We start from the raw sequence: 19,887 nt of genomic DNA, 5'->3' as shown, positions 1-19,887 counted from the left end.
ATATACATTTCGATTGAACTCTAGTTCTTCTCTCTACAGCATATATCCCAATAAAAATGTTATGTATACAATTGGTCACGGCAGTTTTCAACCCCAAGAGTTAGAACAAAATATTTTCACTTGCCAAGTCGCAATCCTCCCCGAAATCCTGCTGTACCAATTCATTTCCATAATTTTCCATTTTCGAAGCGTTTTATTCACTTCTCTGCTGACAGTTTGAGTTTTATGGCCAGCGATACACTTGATGGCTATGCGGGTAAGATACTTGGGGTAATATTGAGAAACCATTCATTAGTTTTTCGAATACGTGGAATAGTTGCTTGAGCTGACTAAAGTCCTCTAAAGGATATCAAGATATCTTAAAGATATCAGCACTAGCTTGTAGCTAAGTTTGCTATGAAACTTTAGGTTAAAGGGTACTCCCAATTCGGTGCTCCTCTCATCATTTTCTTCATCTTGTATCTGCAGAACAGTTTAAATATTTGTGTATTTGTGTTATTCCGTGGGTCCGTCTTGCTTTGTGGCTTCCAAAATGAACGCGTGAAACGTGCGCGGAAATGTTTATAGCTGAAATACTTGCGCAACGCGTTCTCCATCGCCACCAACCACCCCGCCATCCCGCAACCCCGCTGTCAGGACATTTTTGGCACGACAGCGGGACGCACTTGGAATGCGCGAAACTTCCCAGCCAGTTGGCTTTTCCTTTTCCTTACAGTGTGCGCTTAATTTTTATAACAGCTTTATGTCATCTACGATAACCCCCCTCTGCCAGCCCGTTGCGCTCTTAAGTGAATAATAAATTAATTGAATCGCCACGCGGCCCATTTTCAGCAGGGTTGGTCGAAGGAGGAAAGTAGTCCCAATCTCGAACGCTCGTCTATGGGCCATCCGTAAAGTTTTATGTTAATGGCCAAGCAAGGGTTTATGCTTATCCACACACACCATCCCCCACCTGCAATTAGCAAATTAATCAAATTGCAGATATATACACTATCTAAATGCCTAATTACAGTGTAAATTTGTGTCCCCTCTGCGGAGATTTGTGCAGTGACACTTAATTAGAAAACAGAAAACAGCTGACAAAAGAGCACCGCACGGAGCCGAATCGCTTTTCGTATCTATCAGATAGATAGATACGAGTACACTCGCTGTGTGCTGGCTTTCTGTGGTCTTTCTGTGTTTGGCTTTGGCAACGCTTTTAATTAAGCCCGGCCAAGACAGCAGGGAAGCAAACAAAAAACAAGGCACGGAGCAATGAAAGTTTGCTTTTATGGCGCACAAACACCCTCTCGGCTGGCACAATATCCAACTACTTCCAGCTCAAATCCATTTCGGAATATGAACAAGAACTGCGAATAGATGAGGAACAACAGAAGAAGGGTGGCAAAGTAAGCATTCTATTACAATGAATGGAGGCCAAGCCTCCCCCACAGCATCAAAGGCGATGAATCCAAATGGAATGCGATGACGCAGGGGGAAAATCAGGAATCTAGATAGTGTACATTCTGATTAACGACAGTTTCGGCCGATATATCGCCCGAATAAATGCAATCAAGTCAATTCGATTACTTTATAATCATACCAACAGATAGGTCAAAATTGTTGTGTATATTGGCAACATACATACGAGTATTAGCGCACTTTTTCGAACACCACGCTTCGTTTCACTGGTCTTCCACTGGGATCCACTCCTCTTGGCCTTCCCTGCCCCCTCCTACTCCCCTCTCAGTGGCTCGTGTGAAATGTGGAGTGCGACCCAGGCACGTAGCCAAACGAACCGAAGCCAAACCGATAATTGTCGGTGGCGGCAGATGTGCGGACAAATGTATATACTTTTCATGTATTATAACTCAAATGCTTAATGCACTTATGTGGCGTTTTCACATCGCACGCCCCATGCCACGATAAATGCAGGTCCGTGCTCAACCTACTCCGCCTCGATCATTACATTATGTATCGCAATTATGAGGTGTTATTAAAATATAACGCTTGTTGTGCAACTCCGCCGGCTGACAATTCATTCATTTGCATTCGACCGCCCTGCTACTAAGCGTATGCAAATGGAATCCCAATCCAAATCGAAATCCAAATACGAATCCAAATCAGTCTCTGTCTGAGTCACCCATCATCAGTCACAGTTTTGGGATATTTCGGATACCTATAGTATGTATATACGTGACCAAAGTGTATGCACCGATAAATTTGGAAGTTTCCCAACAATAGTCAATAAATCGAACTAACATTATACTGTATTATACAGCCGCAGTTGAGTTAAATTAATATGAAACGCTTTTAAATATGAGAGGGAAGAATGCATCGTTAGATAAGTTGATTAGTAATGCCCTCGGGAGACTTGTGTCGATGCAAATGATAGTTAAGTTATAGTGCCATAAAAACAATCAGCTATTCGCGAGAATTTTTTGGTTTTATATGTCGCCAGCTAACTACAATGGCACTTGCCGATTGAACGATAGATAGACGGACACCCCAGCAGCTCGATTCGATCTCCACACGATATCTCCATCACTTGTGTACTCTCCGGGCTTCTGGCCATTTGCCGTGCTCTCCAATCTGGTAGCCATCGATCGCCTTGGCTCGACTAGCAGCAAAAACTCGCACACTTGAGGCGAATTGCCAACATGCTGGCCACAAATCAGCCGCAAATCACTTTATTTCCAAGTGGCAGCGAATCAGCCGAGGAATGTTAATGTGGAAATGTGCAGCTAAAAGGTTTCCGGAGAGAGCGGACTGAGCAATCCTACTAATTTTGACAATCTACGATCTATGGCCACGCGACGTATACGCAATCTGAAGCCAACTAGATTCTTAAATATATACATATTCTAAATGCTAAATGCTGCCTGGGGAGTTTTAGCATTACTTGTGATCCTTGTGTAGATAATTAAAACGCATACGCTCTTAAGCATAGAAGTTTTCCGTTGCCCTGACCCCAAATGTTCTCGGGGAGGCCACGCATGCGCAGTTTGCTATCGATGCCGCTGATTTTGAAGTTGACGTCCGCCACATTTGGTCAAAATAAGCATTGCCAACAAAGCCGGACCCCAAGTGGAAGTGGAAGAGTCGGGCCAAATTGCGAGTTTATGTGCGTTTTGTGCGATTTTTGCAATTTGCTCGACACGAATGTCAAAAGTGATTTTCGTTGCAGTAGAATACGGGAAAGAGAGCCACATCAAAGGCAGTAAGGTATTAAAAGCTCTCACAAACAACGAAAATCCGAGCCCCAACAAAAATAAAGAAACATGCGAAAGTCATAAATCATAATTCTTTATTCTGCCTACGTTTTGTTGTTCGCTGCTGACTGAATTTCGCCTCGAAACGGACAGGGGGAAAATTTCAGTGTGTGTGTATGTGTGTGTGTGTGCTGGTGGGGCTAAAGGGGTTCTAAAATGTATATAGCACGTCAAACATACACACACACACACACACACACACACATGAGCAAAGGCATTACCACAAGTGCACACACTTCTGGCCAAATGATAAATGGCCGAGAGACAGCAGCAGCAGAAAGGCAAAATCGCGCATAAACCAAATTTTGAGCGAAATCGCCTCTCCCCCTTCCCCGTTACCCTGCCCCCTTCGAACAACCACCATCGCCGCAGTAATGCCCGTCACCCTTCCGTGTCAAATAGTTCATCTTCGAAGTGGCACAAAAAGTAATTGGGGATGAAATAAATTCGGAGAAATTCCTGTCGAATCATGAGTACTCCAGAAAGCATGAAATGCCACATATGTCGATATTCTAGTGGATTGTTGAACGGATTCGTATTTAACCTAATTGAATGCGCAGCTCCATAACGCTTATGATCCTTCAGCCCTTCAATCCACCTTTGTTCAATGATGAGTTGATTCCTACGATTCCTACTACGAGTATAGTTTTGAGATAACAATACTCCCACTTTTATCGCCCCTATTTAGGGGTTATCGGGAGTCAAGCGAATTCATGGATGATTGCCTTCAATTGCATTTCAATTCCGTTTCAATTGCCGCCGAGGAATTTCGCTGCAATTTCTCCTTCTGCTCACCTTCACCTCGCACAACCCGAGAGGAATGTGTGTGTCGTCCGTTACCATACCCCTTGGAAATTCTAAGTGTGCATGCACATACGTACATACATATGTACATATAGATACAGATGTAGACATATTGACACCCTGGCACCCGATCTGTATTGGCTATATGGCCAGTGGACCTGGTCTCAATTAGCCGATTAATGGCTTAATTGAGGCGTATGTGAGAGTATGTTCGCGAGGAGTGGAAAGGAGGGGTGTGGGGCGGCTTTTCGGGTGCGTGATCAATCACGATCAATCGTGATTTGTAAGCTTTATCGCGTGTCACGCGCTTCGCCGGTTCACCGAGACTTACATAAATCAATTTAGCCGAGTTTATTTTATAATTTAATTGCTTTTGTTTACGTTGACATGGTGCACTCACGTTCGCGGGTCTCTCTCTCTCTATCCACACACATGTGCTCATATGTACATACATATGTGGATACATATGTACATACATACATCATACATCCACATCATATCTCTCAGTCACACTCACTCACTCTCTCTTTCTGTTTTGTCTCTGTGCATTTTGCAGATTCGATGCCGATGTGAAGGGAGGTGCCGGCTGTTCGACGTTCAACGCATTGCATTCGCTCGGCCTTAGCGCTCTGAGCAACAACAAAAGTCGGGGATCTGAGCCGATGGAACCGATGGATCGATCTTACTCCTCTGCCGCCGACCCCCTAAGAACCCCAATCCCAATTGAACCGAAAGAAACAACACTCTAGACAGCGAAGACTCTTCGAGTTTGACATGTGATAAGCAAAAAAGTGAAAAGTGTGTGCCTCTAAAATTCAATATATAATATATATACAAATACACATATACACAAGAGATATAGAACAAACAACTTTGTGAACAGTCCAACAAAACAAATGCAACGCGTAGGCCTTTAACTGTGATTTAACAATATATAGCAAGCAAACAAAAAAAAAAAAAAAAACAAAAAAAAAAAACACCAGTTTGTTACGATTAATTTTAGTTCGGTTTAGTTTTCGTTTTATTTACCGTGCGTGTAACCGTCAACGTCGACCATGTTCAATTCCAACATACCGGCCTCCTCGCTGCTGAGCATCGACAGCGGCGGCCTCCTGATGGGCGGCCATACGCCCAAGACGCCAGAGATCCTCAACTCGCTAATTGCCATGACCAATCCGCTGGAGAACTTTAGCTACAGTTCAGCAGCGGCGGCGGCGGCGGCAGTTTCCGTCGCATCCTCATCTGCATCCTGCAGTGCCGCCTCCACGCCGGTGGTCACCGTGCGCCACTTCAACGGCCATCCCAATGGTCAGGTGAGCGATTTCCCCCATATCCATCGTGTGGATACATGTCGTATACTTAATGTGCGTATACTTTATATGTACTTCCAGTCGCACTCGCAGGACAGCAGTCATTCCAGTTGCTCCGGATCACCGCTCGACTCCCCAGCGGGCACGGCTACCACACCCAGCGTGCAACAGGTAAATCAATTAAAATTAGTACAACCATCTGTATTGCTGGAAGCATTGTTAGGTCCTTTTTTGCCAGGCACATTCACACACACAAACATACATAGTTCGAAGCTCATATATGTATATTTCTAAAACACGCAGCACTCGCTCATCTACCGAAATAATACACAAAATGCGATGCAAAACGTTCGGAGATTCTAATTTACGAGAAATTAGTTGAAAAAAAATTAAAAAGGCGTTGCTATGCCTCTTTCTTTCACCCGACTGTTGCAGCAATTAAAACCCGCGCTGGCACAACGCCTATAAATTCGTTTCAAGTAATAATCATAAATCACATTTGCACACACGGATGATGGTTAGCGAACGGCGGTGGGTGGAGGTGGGAGGGAGGAGGGAAGAACCGGGGCTTATATAGTCTATAGACACCTGCCAATTATTGCTAGGTGCGGGAGCGGAAGGGGAGCGGACTAGGGATGCGTTCGTTGCACAACGCAGAGATCGGTTCGAATCGGCGGCCTTTAGCTCGTATGTATGTGGAATTAATCGCTGAAGTTGACACCACCGCAGCTACGTGCCTCATTAAGGCCAATGTCAGGCAGCCAGCCAGCCAGTCAGTCAGTCAGTCAGCCAGTCAAGAGTAATTCGCCCCACTCGCACTGAGACTCAGATTCAGCTTTAGAGGCAGATTCAGATGCAGATACTCGAACTCAGCGCCACAAAAGTGAAATCAATTCTCGCTGCGTCTTGCAATTGACGCCCACTCAACGCCGAAGCTCACGTCGGTGTCATACGGACGGACAAGCATACGGACAAATGGACAAATGGACAAACGGACGGACAGAGCAACAGTCCAATGGCCAGTGGAGAGTGCGTGGGTTGATTTTGCACGGCAGAGTGTGCTGCGTGGGCAAAACAGTCATCGAATAAATGAATGAATGAATGAATGAAACAGGCCAAATTGATGCGGCCAGATTAAAGCCAGATTAATGCTACAAGTGCTTGTGCATGATTCCGGTGAATGGCGTTGGGGGAAAATTAGTGAAAAGCAAGCAAGACTGAGTTGGAAACCACAACTCAAAGTTAGAATAGTAGTGTTGCACCATTGTACTAAATAGAAAAAAAAGTGTGTCCAAGGCATTTAATTTCTGTTTGTTTCTTCAAACCTTTCGATGACTAAGGGCGAACTTTGCCTCAGTGCAATTCAAATTTAACAGGGTTTTCGACCCCTAATTGAACCCTGAGGAATCGGACCCGGCCTCATTCAAAGGTTTCCTGTCCCCTCTCTCTCTCTCTCTCACTGTGTGTGTTTTTGTTTTTCTGCGCACGCCAAATATTTGCACAAATGTTGCCGAAAAAGAGGGGCAAATGTGAAATGGGGATAAATAATAAGAACGGCAAACACGAGAACGAGCGAGAAATGTGCAAAAGTGCAAACAAGCCAAACAAAATGCAAATTTGCCAACCCGAAAAATTGGCTCTTTTATGCGTTTTCGCGTGAATTTTGCGACAAAAGTTGCAGCGATGCGAAGTGCAAAGAAAGGCTCGGTCGTTCCGTAGGGTCATTCAGAATCAGAACGAAAAATCCTGAGCATTGTACAGATGCGTAGATACAATATATATATACATATATATATATGTCTATACGGGCTCTTTGACTAAAGCCGCAACCTGTGTGCCGTCCATTCCCGATCCCACTTCCATATACATACATCTCCATCCAGATTTCCCCCGGCGCAATTGCACAATTTTCCAGCAGACTTCGTCCGACTTATTGAGTCGACGCTGACCATATGACCATATGACCATATGACCATATGGTCATGTACTGGCTCCAAATTGCCAGCGTCTTGGATTTTTTGGGCGGAGAAGGGGGCCTGGCGCATGCGATTATTATGATTTTGTTTTGGATTTCGGTTTCGGCATTCCTTACTTGTCGCTTTTTAAACACAAAATTTATTTATCTGATTTCTGGGTCAATAAATATAGCGCAGCGTGCCTAAAATTCAAATGGAACCCGATGCCGAAATGCCGAGAAATTAACAGAAGCGCAAAGGCAACATTGAAAAGAAGGGCGCGTTCAATCAGTGGCATCCGAACAATTTCTCGAGCAGACAACAAACAAAGTGCGCAAAAAGGGAAACCCCGAGTAAAAAATACGAAAGAAATAAACACTACACTTCGGTCTGGTCGACAACTCAATGACCTGCTGCATAATTTGCTAGCTTCAAGAAATACTTTTGCGATCTGAAATCTGGTTTATGCTTTTCAATAATCCACAGAATTAAGTAGTTGATACAAACATACTCGTCTGTAGTTTACAAACCTACCAACGTAGCCTAGCTAGTTACGCAATCACTAAGGATAAAGGGTATTTCAGCAGCTGGTTTAGCTGAGTGCAGTACGCAGTCAGTCAATCAACGAAAGTTGACACAGTGCGCGGAGCAGAGTGATGACCATCTGTTCCTGTCTGGGCTATGGCGTTCCTCCATAAATGGAACTGACCCAGTGCAGGCTGGATATATCGAGGTTACTTCGGTTTGCGGTATTCGGAGTTCGGTTTCTGTTTCCGTAGGCCCACCCACCACCACTTTTGTGAGCCCAATCGAGTATGCCGCGTGCACTTGCCTTGGTACAGAGAGCGCTGAACACGCTAAACTTTCTGGTTTCTGGGCGTGGTGATTGTCGCAGATTTCTATCTGTTCGCTGTAATATTTATAATTCATGCACAACTCGAGTGTCCCCAAACCCAAAATCCAGGTGCCAAGCCCTAAGCCAAAGCGCGAAAAAGGTTGCTTGAGTAAATCACCGGGCAAATAAACAAACAAACAATGCCGAAAAAGCCGCTTCAGATAATCTCCTCCCGAGAAAACGGGCCGCGCGATTCGTCATATCTTTATATCTACGTCCAACTCCCGATAAACTGTGTCGAGCTCTCACTCGGAAACCTCAGCCAGTTCACGGGGAAACTCGCACAGATGGCAAGAAATCATCGCACAAGCCAGACACTTATTTAAATCATAAGCCGCATATCTTGGTCTAAGTACCAGTTTTCATTAATATTTTCCACAATTAGGGCGAAATAAGTTTGTAGCCTAATAAAATACGCTGTAGCAAGGATATTTGGTCGTATTTGACTCCAACTTACTCTGGAACTACCTGACTTTCTTTGCAGACCTGTTCGCGCCTGATCAAGGAGGGCCTGAAGCTGTCCATCCAGAGCAAGCGTAAGCTGTCCACCTGCGACTCAAGCTCCGGATCGGAGCAGCCGCACTCCAAGTACTCGCGCCGCAGTAGCAACCACAACGGGCACAGCGGCAGCAGCAACAACTATAGCGGCAGCATGAGCAACGCCAACGATTTGGACGACGACTGCGAGGAGTCCAGCGATGACGACAGCGAAACCAAGTCACAGCCCAAGGGACTCACCCCGGAGGACGAGGACAGACGGCGAAGGCGCCGCGAGCGGAATAAGATTGCGGCCACCAAGTGCCGAATGAAGAAGCGCGAACGCACACAGAATCTGATCAAGGAGTCGGAGGTCCTGGATACCCAAAACGTAGAGCTAAAGAACCAAGTACGTCAGCTGGAAACCGAACGCCAAAAGTTGGTGGACATGCTGAAATCGCACGGCTGCCAGCGAGCCGGAGGCTGCCAATTGCCCAGCCAACTGCTCCAATCGCCGGCCCAGAAATATCTCAGCGAACTGGAACTGGAAACGGTGAGCATCGACGGTCCCAACTCCGGTAACAACAACCAGCGGCTGCAGAGCATACCCTCGATGGCCACCTTCAAGTATGGCTCCAAAACGGCGGCGGCCATGGCCCAACAACTGCCCAATGGCTACTGTAAACCTTCGCCCAGCGCCCAGGAATTCGAGCACGCCGGCTACCAGCAACAGCAGCAGCAGCAGCAGCAACAGCAGCCACAGTCCCTGAATCCCGCCGGCAACAACGTGATTGACCAGCAGCATGCCAATCCCAGTCCCAGTCTGCTTTCCGACTACGTTCCCAACTGCGACGGCCTAACTGGCAGTGCCAGCAACCATCCCAGTCACAACAACAACAACAACAACAACAACAGCAGCGGCGCCAGCAGCAACACCAGCAATAACAACAGCAACATCAGCAGCCACAGCAGCAACGCCACTAGCAGTACAACGCCCACCGCCACCAGCAGCGCCATTGAGTTCGTGAAGAATGAGCTGGTGGACTCGCAGAGTCCCTACACCACCGCCCTCAGTGCGGAAAGGTTCTTGTTCGAGCCCAGCGATGGCTTTCCGGACATCAAGCACGCCTGTGTTTTGCCCTCGCCCTGCGGCATCAATGGCCTCAACATGGCCAGCGTGGTAAACACGAACGGGAGCACCGGCAACAATAATAACAGCCACCATAATAATAATAACAACAACAACAATCACCTGATGGACTTCCACCAGGGCCTGCAGCATGGCAACATTGGGACCGGAGTGGGCGTTGGCGTCGGAGTTGGTGTGGGAGTGGGAGTCGGAGTGGGCGTGATGACGCCCTACGATGACGAGCAATTACTGCTGCTGAAGAATGGATGCTTTGCCACCGATCTGCTGTCGCAACTGGTGGAGGAGGGCGGCGAGTATGTCGACCTGGACTCAGCCACTGCCTTCATGAACAACGGCAGTTGCCTGGCGTGAGGAAGGGCGCCGGACAGGGAGCGGGATCGAGACCGCGACCTGCTGCTTCCAGCCTTCGAACAGCCAAACACTCAGCAACAGCAAGCAGTCCAATACCCGGCCGGGAAGGAAGAGCCACCGGCCAGTCCACAGCTTGATGGGCAGGTGCAACTCGAACTCGAAATGGAGCTGCAACTCGGAGAGGATCAGGATCCGGCTTGGACTCATGTAGACTACTGGTGCTAGGGCTAGGGCATCATCATCATCACATACTAATGTTAATCTTAAACGCCACTCGACTAAGCAGGAGTACAGAAAAATAAGCCGCAGTTCCCCCTTTAAACCCCAACAACCAATCCGTAGCGAAGATCCCATTTCATGCAATGCGATCCCTGTTATCAGTTATATAACTAAAGCATTCTTTCTTTCAAAATCAAAGCCACACATTTCTTCCTAGCCTACAACTTTCTTACATAGAATTGAAAGCAGACCACAGATATTTTTTTGAGCCACTTGCTTTTCGGATTCTTTTATCCTAAGCAAACTTTAAACCGCTACATTTTAACACAAGCAATCCAAGTTCTTCCAATAGCAGAGTTCCCCTCAAAGGTCTGGATCCCGCGATTCAATCAAGGACCACTCGAATAAAATCCCCAACCCGAGATACATCCCCGCCCCCAAGAAACCCCCATACCTTGATCCCAAGTCCGCCTGGAGCCGGCATCCAGCCTGTGGCTTGACTACCTCATGAAGCAAGAAGCAGAAACAATTAACAAGTAACTATCATTAAAGAGCTGTAAGGAGTAAGGTGTAAAGAAAAATGGACAAAAGGCAGAAACAGAAGCAGAAGCAGAGAAGCAGAAACGAGAGCACACAAACACACGCGCAGCGGTGAAAGAAACACTTGCACAACTGTACATAACCAAATTTTTATACATTAACTAGGTATATCGATTAACATTCCATTGCAAGCCTGCGAGAAAAACAAGTCGAGGGAAGAAGAGCAGTAATCAACTGCTAGCAGTCACATCCGCATCAGTAATTATTAATTTTAATTTGTTCGATTCTTTTCAAGCATACATAGATTTGTTTGCTCTTTGCTACCATCAAAGCCTTAACCATTACATATATTAATATGCTTATAAATGTATAAACAATCGAGAGATTAGAGAGAAATATTCGAGATGAGAAGCAAAAGCAGTAACAGAAATAGGAAGCCCATGCGATATGATGTTTGATATTTTTTTCTAAAACCTAGGCTTAGTCAGTGATAAACCCAATATGTATATATACCGCATATATATACAGACTTATATATACATTTATGAATTTTTGTTTTTTTTTTTTTGTGTCCATGAATAGTAAGCTATGTTTAAAAAATAAGTAAAATTGCCTTACTCAAACATTAAATCGACAAAAAAAAAGATCTTTGAATTGACCACTAAACCTAAATTACTAATCTTCACTTTGTTAAATCTTTTGCAAAACTAATCTATATATACCAGAGCAACAAAATATATAAATATAATATATATACAAGAGATATATGGAGAAAGAAATGTATTATGTATAAATTGGTGGAATCGAAGACCTTAAAGTGCTGCTAAAATTGAAACTTTGCAACTCCTTCTAACGTGCGCCTTATAACAATTTTGTAATTTATACTATATACATATGGTAGGAAAAGTCGAAGTATATATATATGTACATATATATATATATATATATATATATATACAAGCGTGTACTAAATCGAGGTTAAACTTATATATTTGTGTGTTTATTGCTTGATCAACGAGATATATACATAATTATACACAGATAAAGCAGTTAATTATATATACAAAGTGTGTGTACAAACAGCTGTGAACACCAAAAAGTGGCCTAAAGGAGAATCCAAACAAAACCCAAACAAAAGTAATTCCCCCAACAAGTGCTTTGAAATTATTTCGTATTTGTAATTGCCTCGAGCTGAAAAGAGTTAACCAACGATACCGATAAACGATAAGCGATATAAGTATATCTATGTTAAATACGCAAACTATTTATAACATGTAACGAACCCGATGAGCTTGTCAAGCTTTTTGAGCACCGCCTTTTTCTCTTGATCTACCAAGTCTACCATAATGTTATGTCACCACGATACTTCTCAAATAACACTCACAACACAATGAGTGCCTAATTGTACGATATTCACGCATGCAACCGACAAAAAGCCTTTCCATTGGAAATGGAACGTTAAGATTAAAAATTGTATTGAGCATACCTTAAGAAAAGTTTACCTCACACACACAGAAACACTCGCACACAACACGACACAACAAACTTACACACACATAGAAGGAACCCTAGAAAATTGTAGAGTGGGACTTCGCTCGCCGACAATTGATATTACATACATACGTTCAGCTTCCAACAAAATTACCCAAAATATACAAAAACAAGACAAAAAAAATACTTTAACAAAGTTTAACAACTCAGGTCTGGCGAGTGGAGCGCTGCCAGGGTTGCCACCACATTCGATGTTAAATGTAATTCGTAACTGTAAATGTTAACTGTAACTGTAATGGCAAAATGCAATCAAGTCCATGATGTTAGCCCCGCTTGTAAAGATTATTTTATTTATTTTTGTATTATTTCCCAAGTTGTTCTTTGTTTTCGATTAATGTTCTCTAATATATATATCTAAAATATGACCATAACGAGTGGCGTTTCAGTTCTTGAGTTTTGGGATTGGGGACTCTCTTCTGCCAGCAGCTGAAATAATAGTGGAAATATCTTTTAACTAATAGAGCATTGTAGGAGTAGATCAACATCATCGGAACAACACAACACCATCATCTATCGCTCTCATCCACGCAGGACTCATCGATTCTTAAGTGGCGCATCTGCATTTACCCCACCTTGACCTCGACCTCTGACCTTGACCTGAGCCCGGACCCTCATTTTTAGCTTTTAGTTTTAGGTTACATAAAGTTTTTTCGAAGAAAACTAAATAACTTAAACACAACATGCGCTACAAAAGTACCTGGAAAAATGTAACGATACACGATAAACAATAACAATAGATCAGTCTTTGTTATTACACTGAAAAACGAAATCGATACCCGAACTCAGCTGCAGGCAGAAACGGGAAACACAATCCAATCCCCATGAAAACCCAAAAAAAAAGCCCCGACAAAAAGGTCCGTTTAATTGTATAGCTCTAGGCCTATAATATATATCCATGTATATTGCTAAAGATATTGATATAATTAATGAAATTTAAATGTGTATATGTCCCGGAAACCGCAAGAGCAAACAACAAAGAAACCTCCCACAAACTGTGCTAAAACAAACGTAAGAAATAATAATACTAAAAAAAAAAGTGTCGGGATAGTCCAGATGATATTTGTGTAATTTTGACCAGAGCAAAACTATACGAGAAATAGATCTAGCTGACTAACGATGTGAAAGCCAAACAAGAGGATCAAGAGCAAAACAGCAAAACAGCAAAACAGCTAAGCAGCTAAACAGCAAAACCGCAACGAAGCCCAATCAAATCTATGTGTAACAGAAGGATAGTTGATAGTCGATAATGTTAACTCTCTCTCATCACCCAAGTCCATCAATCCATACACCGTGTGTTTCATTTTATTCCGTAGCCTACCTATCTACGTTTGTATCTCTAACGCTCGCTGTATCTACATACAATGTATCTGTATCTCTAACTGTATCTGTAAACCATCACCGATCCGACCACAACCGATCACACTCTAAAAGAACAACAATAAATTCAAGTTTAATATTCAACAATGTGAGTTTCGCTTTTGATCTACCTGCTGCTACCCTTAGCACCAAAGATCACTCATGGATCTAGAAGCCACCGGACGTCATCCCGCCCGGGGGCACTACACCTGAGTCAATCCAACCTGCCTTCAGTGCAAGTGGATTTACATATACCCTTTTTCTACAGACGGGCTGATTCTGTTGTATTTGTTCTATCTGGGATGATAAGTATGTTCCTTTGGGAATATGAGCCAAATTAGGAACTTCAACTATTGATAGTTATGTACATATCGGTAGATACTTTCATAAAAGAGTTCATATTCCAGGGTACTTCAGTGGTGGTCACTAAATAGAATTGCTTATTCGATTATGCTCACTATTGGCGCGTGTCTCCCCGCGTGGGCGTGGGACAATCTGTCGACAATCTACTCGACCCGATCGGCACCTCCAACCCTACCGATTTCAGATTCGATCTGCTTCGCTGACGGGCGAGTTATAAACAGACGGTGACATCATATCTTGCAGGCGGGACGCATGTCTCAGAGAGTGCGACTGGCTGTGTCGCCAACTATTCGTGGATAGAAAACCCTCCCAGTCACCAGTCCCCGGTTCTCTGTTCTCTGTTCTCCGATTGCCCAGATTGTACAGATCTCCGGCGCTCTGCTAATATGCATAAGTTGAAGGCTCGCTTTCGGTGCTCCGAGCCGCTGCGATTGTTATGGGGTTGGGGCGCTGCTCGGGTGATTAATGCTGCCCCCGGCAGTGATTAATGCCTAATTGCTTATTGAATGTCATAACAGTAATAAAAGATCAAAAAACAGCGTTCGAAATCCTTCTCGCTGCGGCGTGTGTCATAGATTGGGTCACCGCCTCCACGGGAGTCTTAGGCGACGGACACAAATGTATGACATATCGGATGATTCCCAGCCAGACAAGCCCTCTTTTTCTTCCAAACAATGACTTAGATAGACTAGCGCTTCTAGTCAATAATTTCATGCAGTTAATAACACAAGCAACCTAATCTTTCCACGATCCTTTCTAGAAGCTGTTGTCTTGGCTTAGAGAAATCCGTGATCGTTGCAAATGTCACACGGCTAAAACTAGAGATCTAGGTGTCCAGATCCCACGACCGATGATATATGTGAGCAACGGCTGCTTCAGAAGTCTGATAAATTATGGCACCTAATCGCATGAAATATCGGCCGTAAATAACCAGAGAACGCACTATCATTGAGGCATACTATTAGCAATCGCAGTGGCACTCGCAGGTGTATTTGTATTCCAGCTCAGATAGTCTTACCTGTGTTGCAGCACCGCGTATTTATAGACGTGCGTTAAGTCAAAAATTATGCCACCCAGGCCGACAGCAGGCAAACCACAAGTGCGCCTCTGACCAATGGACATGTCTCCGGGGTGCAACTTTGATTTGGACCACTCCCAATATACACGGAGACCAACTGACGACCCACTGTCTGCCAAGGTCCCGTCGCCATCGGAATCGCTGGAAAAGTCGAGTCTCGATGGAAAAGTCTGTGGTCTGTGGTCTGTGGTCTCTGACTCACAGCGGTTCAGCGGGAGGTCAGGAAACAGTGGCTGCGCTTCGATTTTCTGTCGAGGAGATCGGTGAAAGAATATTGGGCGTGCCCCGTTCAAGAACGATGCTTAATTAACCTACGCCCACAATTAACTGGCTATCTGGGTGGAGTTGGCGCATTGCTCAGTTGGAGTAAAAGTTCGGGGAGTTATAGTAACAGCTTAAGAATAGAAATCGAGAATGAATCAAACAGAGTTTTCCCTTAAAGTTGGGTTCCATGATCTTAAGTCAATTTCAATTTGAGTAATGAGAGCAAACGATTTAGATTTTTTAAATTGTTAATTACTATATTGCCATATCAAATGGCACAGAAAATAAATAATCTATTGATGCATACCAACTTGTCTTAATCACAATATAACTAAATTAGTCTGGGTCGATTTTGTTGTGGAGGTATAATGTATTGTATATAGTTACTTGAAAGCATTAGGAACAATGTTAAAAACAAAAGTAGCCGAATATTTAGTGCGATAATTGCAAATAAAGATGGACGATCGATTTATCATAAACATATGAATGTATATATAAACATTTGTAAGTATGGATGTGTATGTAAGATGAAAGACTTGGAAAGTACCGCAAATTAGGATTTAAAGAGACGCAGAGAAGAGATGGCAGCAATGGGATGCTGAACATATTTTTCATCTCGCCTGAATATTTAATCTGAATATTGAAAGCCAAGTGAATATTTTTCAAAATCTTTTAACGCGAAATCCAGCCATTAAAGTCGTTAAATCGAAATTAAAATGGACGACATCTTGGCAGAGCGAGATGGCATCAGCAGCTTACGAAATTTTATAGCGCTGATCATGACTAATTGGCAATCAATCAATCGTTAATGTTTACCAAGCAAGTGTTGCATTCAATTTGCATGTGTACTATACTTTTCAACCATTACTCACAGCAGGTATCCACATTTTGCGCTTTTTGTTCTCGGTTTCACTTTTTTTGCTTCGTTCTTCTACTTGCCACTTGTTGCTGTTGTAATTTATGAATTTTGGCGGCTATGCGGACCGCAGTATTTTTTAGTGACAACGCAGGCGCTATCGATGCCGGTTATCGGTGGCTTTAAATATATCGTTTCACGAATCTTAAGATTTTTGACAAGAGTACAGCATTTAAATACGTTTAAAGATATTATTAGCTGAACTTATGATTCCATTTGTTTTTAAGCATTCACTTAAGATGTTTTTAAGCGTAACGGCGCAAAAGTTTTAAATATCGTATTCATTGCCGCCATCATGTTCCATCACTTACTTGAATATGCCTCGCCAACGCGTTAGCCCATTTTTGTTCTTCTTCTTCTTGGCGCGTCGTTTTGTCTTGGCATTTTGCAATTTCTGCCTCTTTTGACGCAAAAATGTAAAATAAGGATATAAAACATCTCGAAAATGTCCCAGTACACGCCCAACCAGCGGCTGGACACGCCCGGCGCCCAGGAGTTCGGATTCCCGTACTCACCGTACGAAATCCAGGAGCAGCTGATGCAGGAGCTCTTCCAAGTGCTCGAGAGAGGTCAGGTGGGCATATTCGAGAGTCCAACGGGAACGGGGAAGTCCCTCACCCTCACCTGCGGCGCCCTCACCTGGCTGGCTAGGCACGAGGAGCTGGTGCGCACGGAAATGCTGGCCAGGATTCGCGGAGTAGAACAGGAGTTGGCTAAACTCAAGGAGGAGAGCGAGCAGTCCAGTAACTGGCTGGAGAGCCAGGGAAAGTCCAGAGCACAGCGGGCGGAGCTCCTTAGATTGCAGCACCTGCAGGCTTTGCTGGACAAACAAGAGCAGCAGCTGGATCAGATCAGGAAAGGGGCTAAAAAGCATAAGCGGCAAGGAAGGGTGCACCCAGGCAAGCTTGAGGAACTGGAGAAGGACCTGGATCCTGAATCCGACTCGGATTCAGAACACGAAACCGCCGATGGACCGCAGGAAGCAGCCGAAGACCGCTATCGCCCTGTGCAAATCTTCTTTTGCAGCCGCACCCATTCGCAGTTGGCACAAATTGTGGCCGAACTGCGGAAAACACCTCATGGCCAGTCGGTAAGGTCCATTTCCCTGGGCTCGCGGCAGCAGCTGTGCGGGAATCCCGCAGTCCGGAAGCTGAAGCATGTCGGCCTGATGAACGAGCGGTGCCTGGATATGGCTACCAAGAAAGCACGCCCCAATCCCAGCAAAAAAAGTCGGCTAACTGCAGAGGCCAACAGTAGATGCCCGTTTAAAGCGGCTTCCCTGGTGGAATCCCTCAGGGATTTGGCTTTGACCGAACCGCTGGACATCGAGGAGCTGGCCAATGAGGGGACCGCCTGCGGTGGCTGCTCGTATTACGCCTCAAGATCCGCTGTGGAGCACGCTCAACTTATACTACTGCCGTATCAACTGCTGCTCCAGAAGTCCGCCCGTAACCAGCTGGGTATAAGTCTTAAGGGGTCAATCGTCATAGTAGATGAGGCTCACAACCTACTGGACAGCGTGGCCCAGCTGCACGGCTCCGAAATCAGCCGTCAGCAGTTGGAGCGGGCCAAGGTGCAGATCTCCGGCTATAAGGACCACTTCCAAAAGCGTTTCACCACCAAGAATCTCCTGAAAATCAACCAAATCATCTTCATAATTCGCCGATTGCTTAAGATTCTAGATCAGCGCAAGGAATTGCAGTCCAACGGCTGCAGCATGATGCGCACCTATGAGCTAACCGCCGAGGGTGACTTCTTCAACATCGATCTGTGCGAGCTTCTGGACTTTTGCGCTCGCACTCGTTTCGCGAGGAAAGTACAGGGACGTGCAGACAGAATGGAGCGGGAACCACGGCCGAGTGAGAATCAAGCTCCTGTGTCAACGGCGAGGAGTCTGATCCTCCAAAGATTGGCAAGCGAGCAAAAGCTGAAAGAGAAAACCAAGTCGGTCAAAAGAAGAGTGGAAGACATCAATAAGGAAGATAAAGCGGAGGAGTTGCAAGAACAGCAGAAGCCAACGAAGAAGCCGGTCGAGGAAGTAGCTCCTTCGCCAATCAGACCATTGCTGGCATTTCTGGAAACCCTCACCAGCAATGCTGAGGATGGCAGAATTTTGGTGGATCCCGTGGGGGGAACCTTGAAGTACATACTCCTCGACCCCGCCGAGCAATTCGCCGACATCGTTGCAGAAGCCAGAGCGGTAAGCTACGCAAATCCATGCTATATATGTATGCACCTTTTAATCACAGTGCAATGCTCGATAGATTGTGATCGCTGGCGGAACCATGCAGCCCACTAAGGAGCTGAAGGAGCAGCTATTTACCGGTTGCCATGATCGTTTGGTCGAGCGTTTCTACAACCACGTGGTGGCGAATGACGCGATCTTGCCCTTTGTGATATCCAATGGCCCCAGCGGTGCTCCGCTGTCTTTTAAGTTTGCTCATAGAGGCAGTGCAGAAATGGTGAGTCCCTTTTGATATGTCTTCCATATTTGCTCCCTTATTGATGGCTCCACTGCAGCTCCGGGAGCTCTCAATGATTCTTCGGAATCTGTGCCAAGTGGTGCCGGGCGGAGTAGTTTGCTTCCTGCCGTCCTACGAGTATTTAGACAAGGTCTACAAGTACCTGGAGCAGTCCGGCACCCTCGAGACGATTAGCGGCAGGAAAAGCGTGTTTCGTGAGGTCTCCGGATCGGCCGAGCAGCTCCTGGACAACTATGCGCTGGCCATTAAGAGACCTGCTTCGTATGGAGCCCTCCTCCTGAGTGTCGTGGGAGGAAAGCTCTCCGAAGGCCTGAACTTCGCTGACGATCTGGGCAGAGCAGTGCTCGTAGTGGGCCTGCCGTATTCCAACAGCCTGTCGCCGGAGCTGCGCCAGCGAATGCAGCACCTGGACGAGAAACTGGGACCGGGCGCAGGCAACGAATACTACGAGAATCTCTGCGTAAAGGCTGTCAACCAGTGCATAGGACGGGCAGTGCGCCACATCAAGGACTATGCCTGCGTATATCTGCTGGATAAGCGTTTTGCGGATCCGAAGATACGCGGCAAACTGCCGAAGTGGATTTCCCGCCACATCGTGGAGGCGAACGCCGCGAATGGAGGCTTTGGAGCCGTGCAAGGACGCACGGCTAGGTTCTTCAAGGGCAGATGAGCCTTGGGTACACCTTCTTCCATAAAGATCTTAATTGTATTTTAGCTTTAATTCTTAGCTATAGTATCAATATACTAGATTGTAATTGTATTTTAGCTTTAATTCTTAGCTATAGTATAGTATATTGAAGTCTTTATTTTTTCTTATAAAAATAGCATTTGTAGGCCATTGTAAATGGTTAAATAAAGTGCATAGCAATTTTAATTATTTCGAAGAGGAACAGTAGAGCCATCTGTTGAGAAAATAATTATTGG

General features: G+C 45.0%; 2 protein-coding genes across 4 annotated transcripts in view; both read left to right on the top strand.

Moving 5' to 3' along the window:
* Atf3 (Activating transcription factor 3) overlaps positions 1 to 13,968 on the top strand; it is a 32,545-nt gene extending 18,577 nt beyond the window's left edge. For all 3 annotated transcript variants that reach the window (NM_001297840.1, NM_138988.4, NM_001272196.2), the window contains 3 exons: positions 4,612 to 5,368; positions 5,447 to 5,536; positions 8,700 to 13,968. In NM_001297840.1, the coding sequence (NP_001284769.1) occupies positions 5,111 to 5,368; positions 5,447 to 5,536; positions 8,700 to 10,193 (1,842 nt within the window). In that variant the 5' untranslated portion in view covers positions 4,612 to 5,110 and the 3' untranslated portion in view covers positions 10,194 to 13,968. The remainder of the gene's footprint in view (positions 1 to 4,611; positions 5,369 to 5,446; positions 5,537 to 8,699) is intronic.
* A 2,855-nt stretch (positions 13,969 to 16,823) lies between these two features.
* CG11403 (uncharacterized protein) lies at positions 16,824 to 19,835 on the top strand. The gene is made up of 3 exons (NM_130542.4): positions 16,824 to 18,680; positions 18,745 to 18,942; positions 19,001 to 19,835. Exons 1-3 carry the CDS (start codon positions 16,926 to 16,928, stop codon positions 19,631 to 19,633), a joined length of 2,586 nt encoding a protein of 861 aa, NP_569898.1. The 5' UTR covers positions 16,824 to 16,925; the 3' UTR covers positions 19,634 to 19,835.
* Positions 19,836 to 19,887: the final 52 nt, after the last annotated feature.

This window comes from Drosophila melanogaster, chromosome X (genome assembly GCF_000001215.4).
Source record: "Drosophila melanogaster chromosome X".
Taxonomy (NCBI): domain Eukaryota; kingdom Metazoa; phylum Arthropoda; class Insecta; order Diptera; family Drosophilidae; genus Drosophila; species Drosophila melanogaster.
Note: the sequence above shows the minus strand (reverse complement) of the source record. Positions and strands in the feature narration are given on the sequence as shown.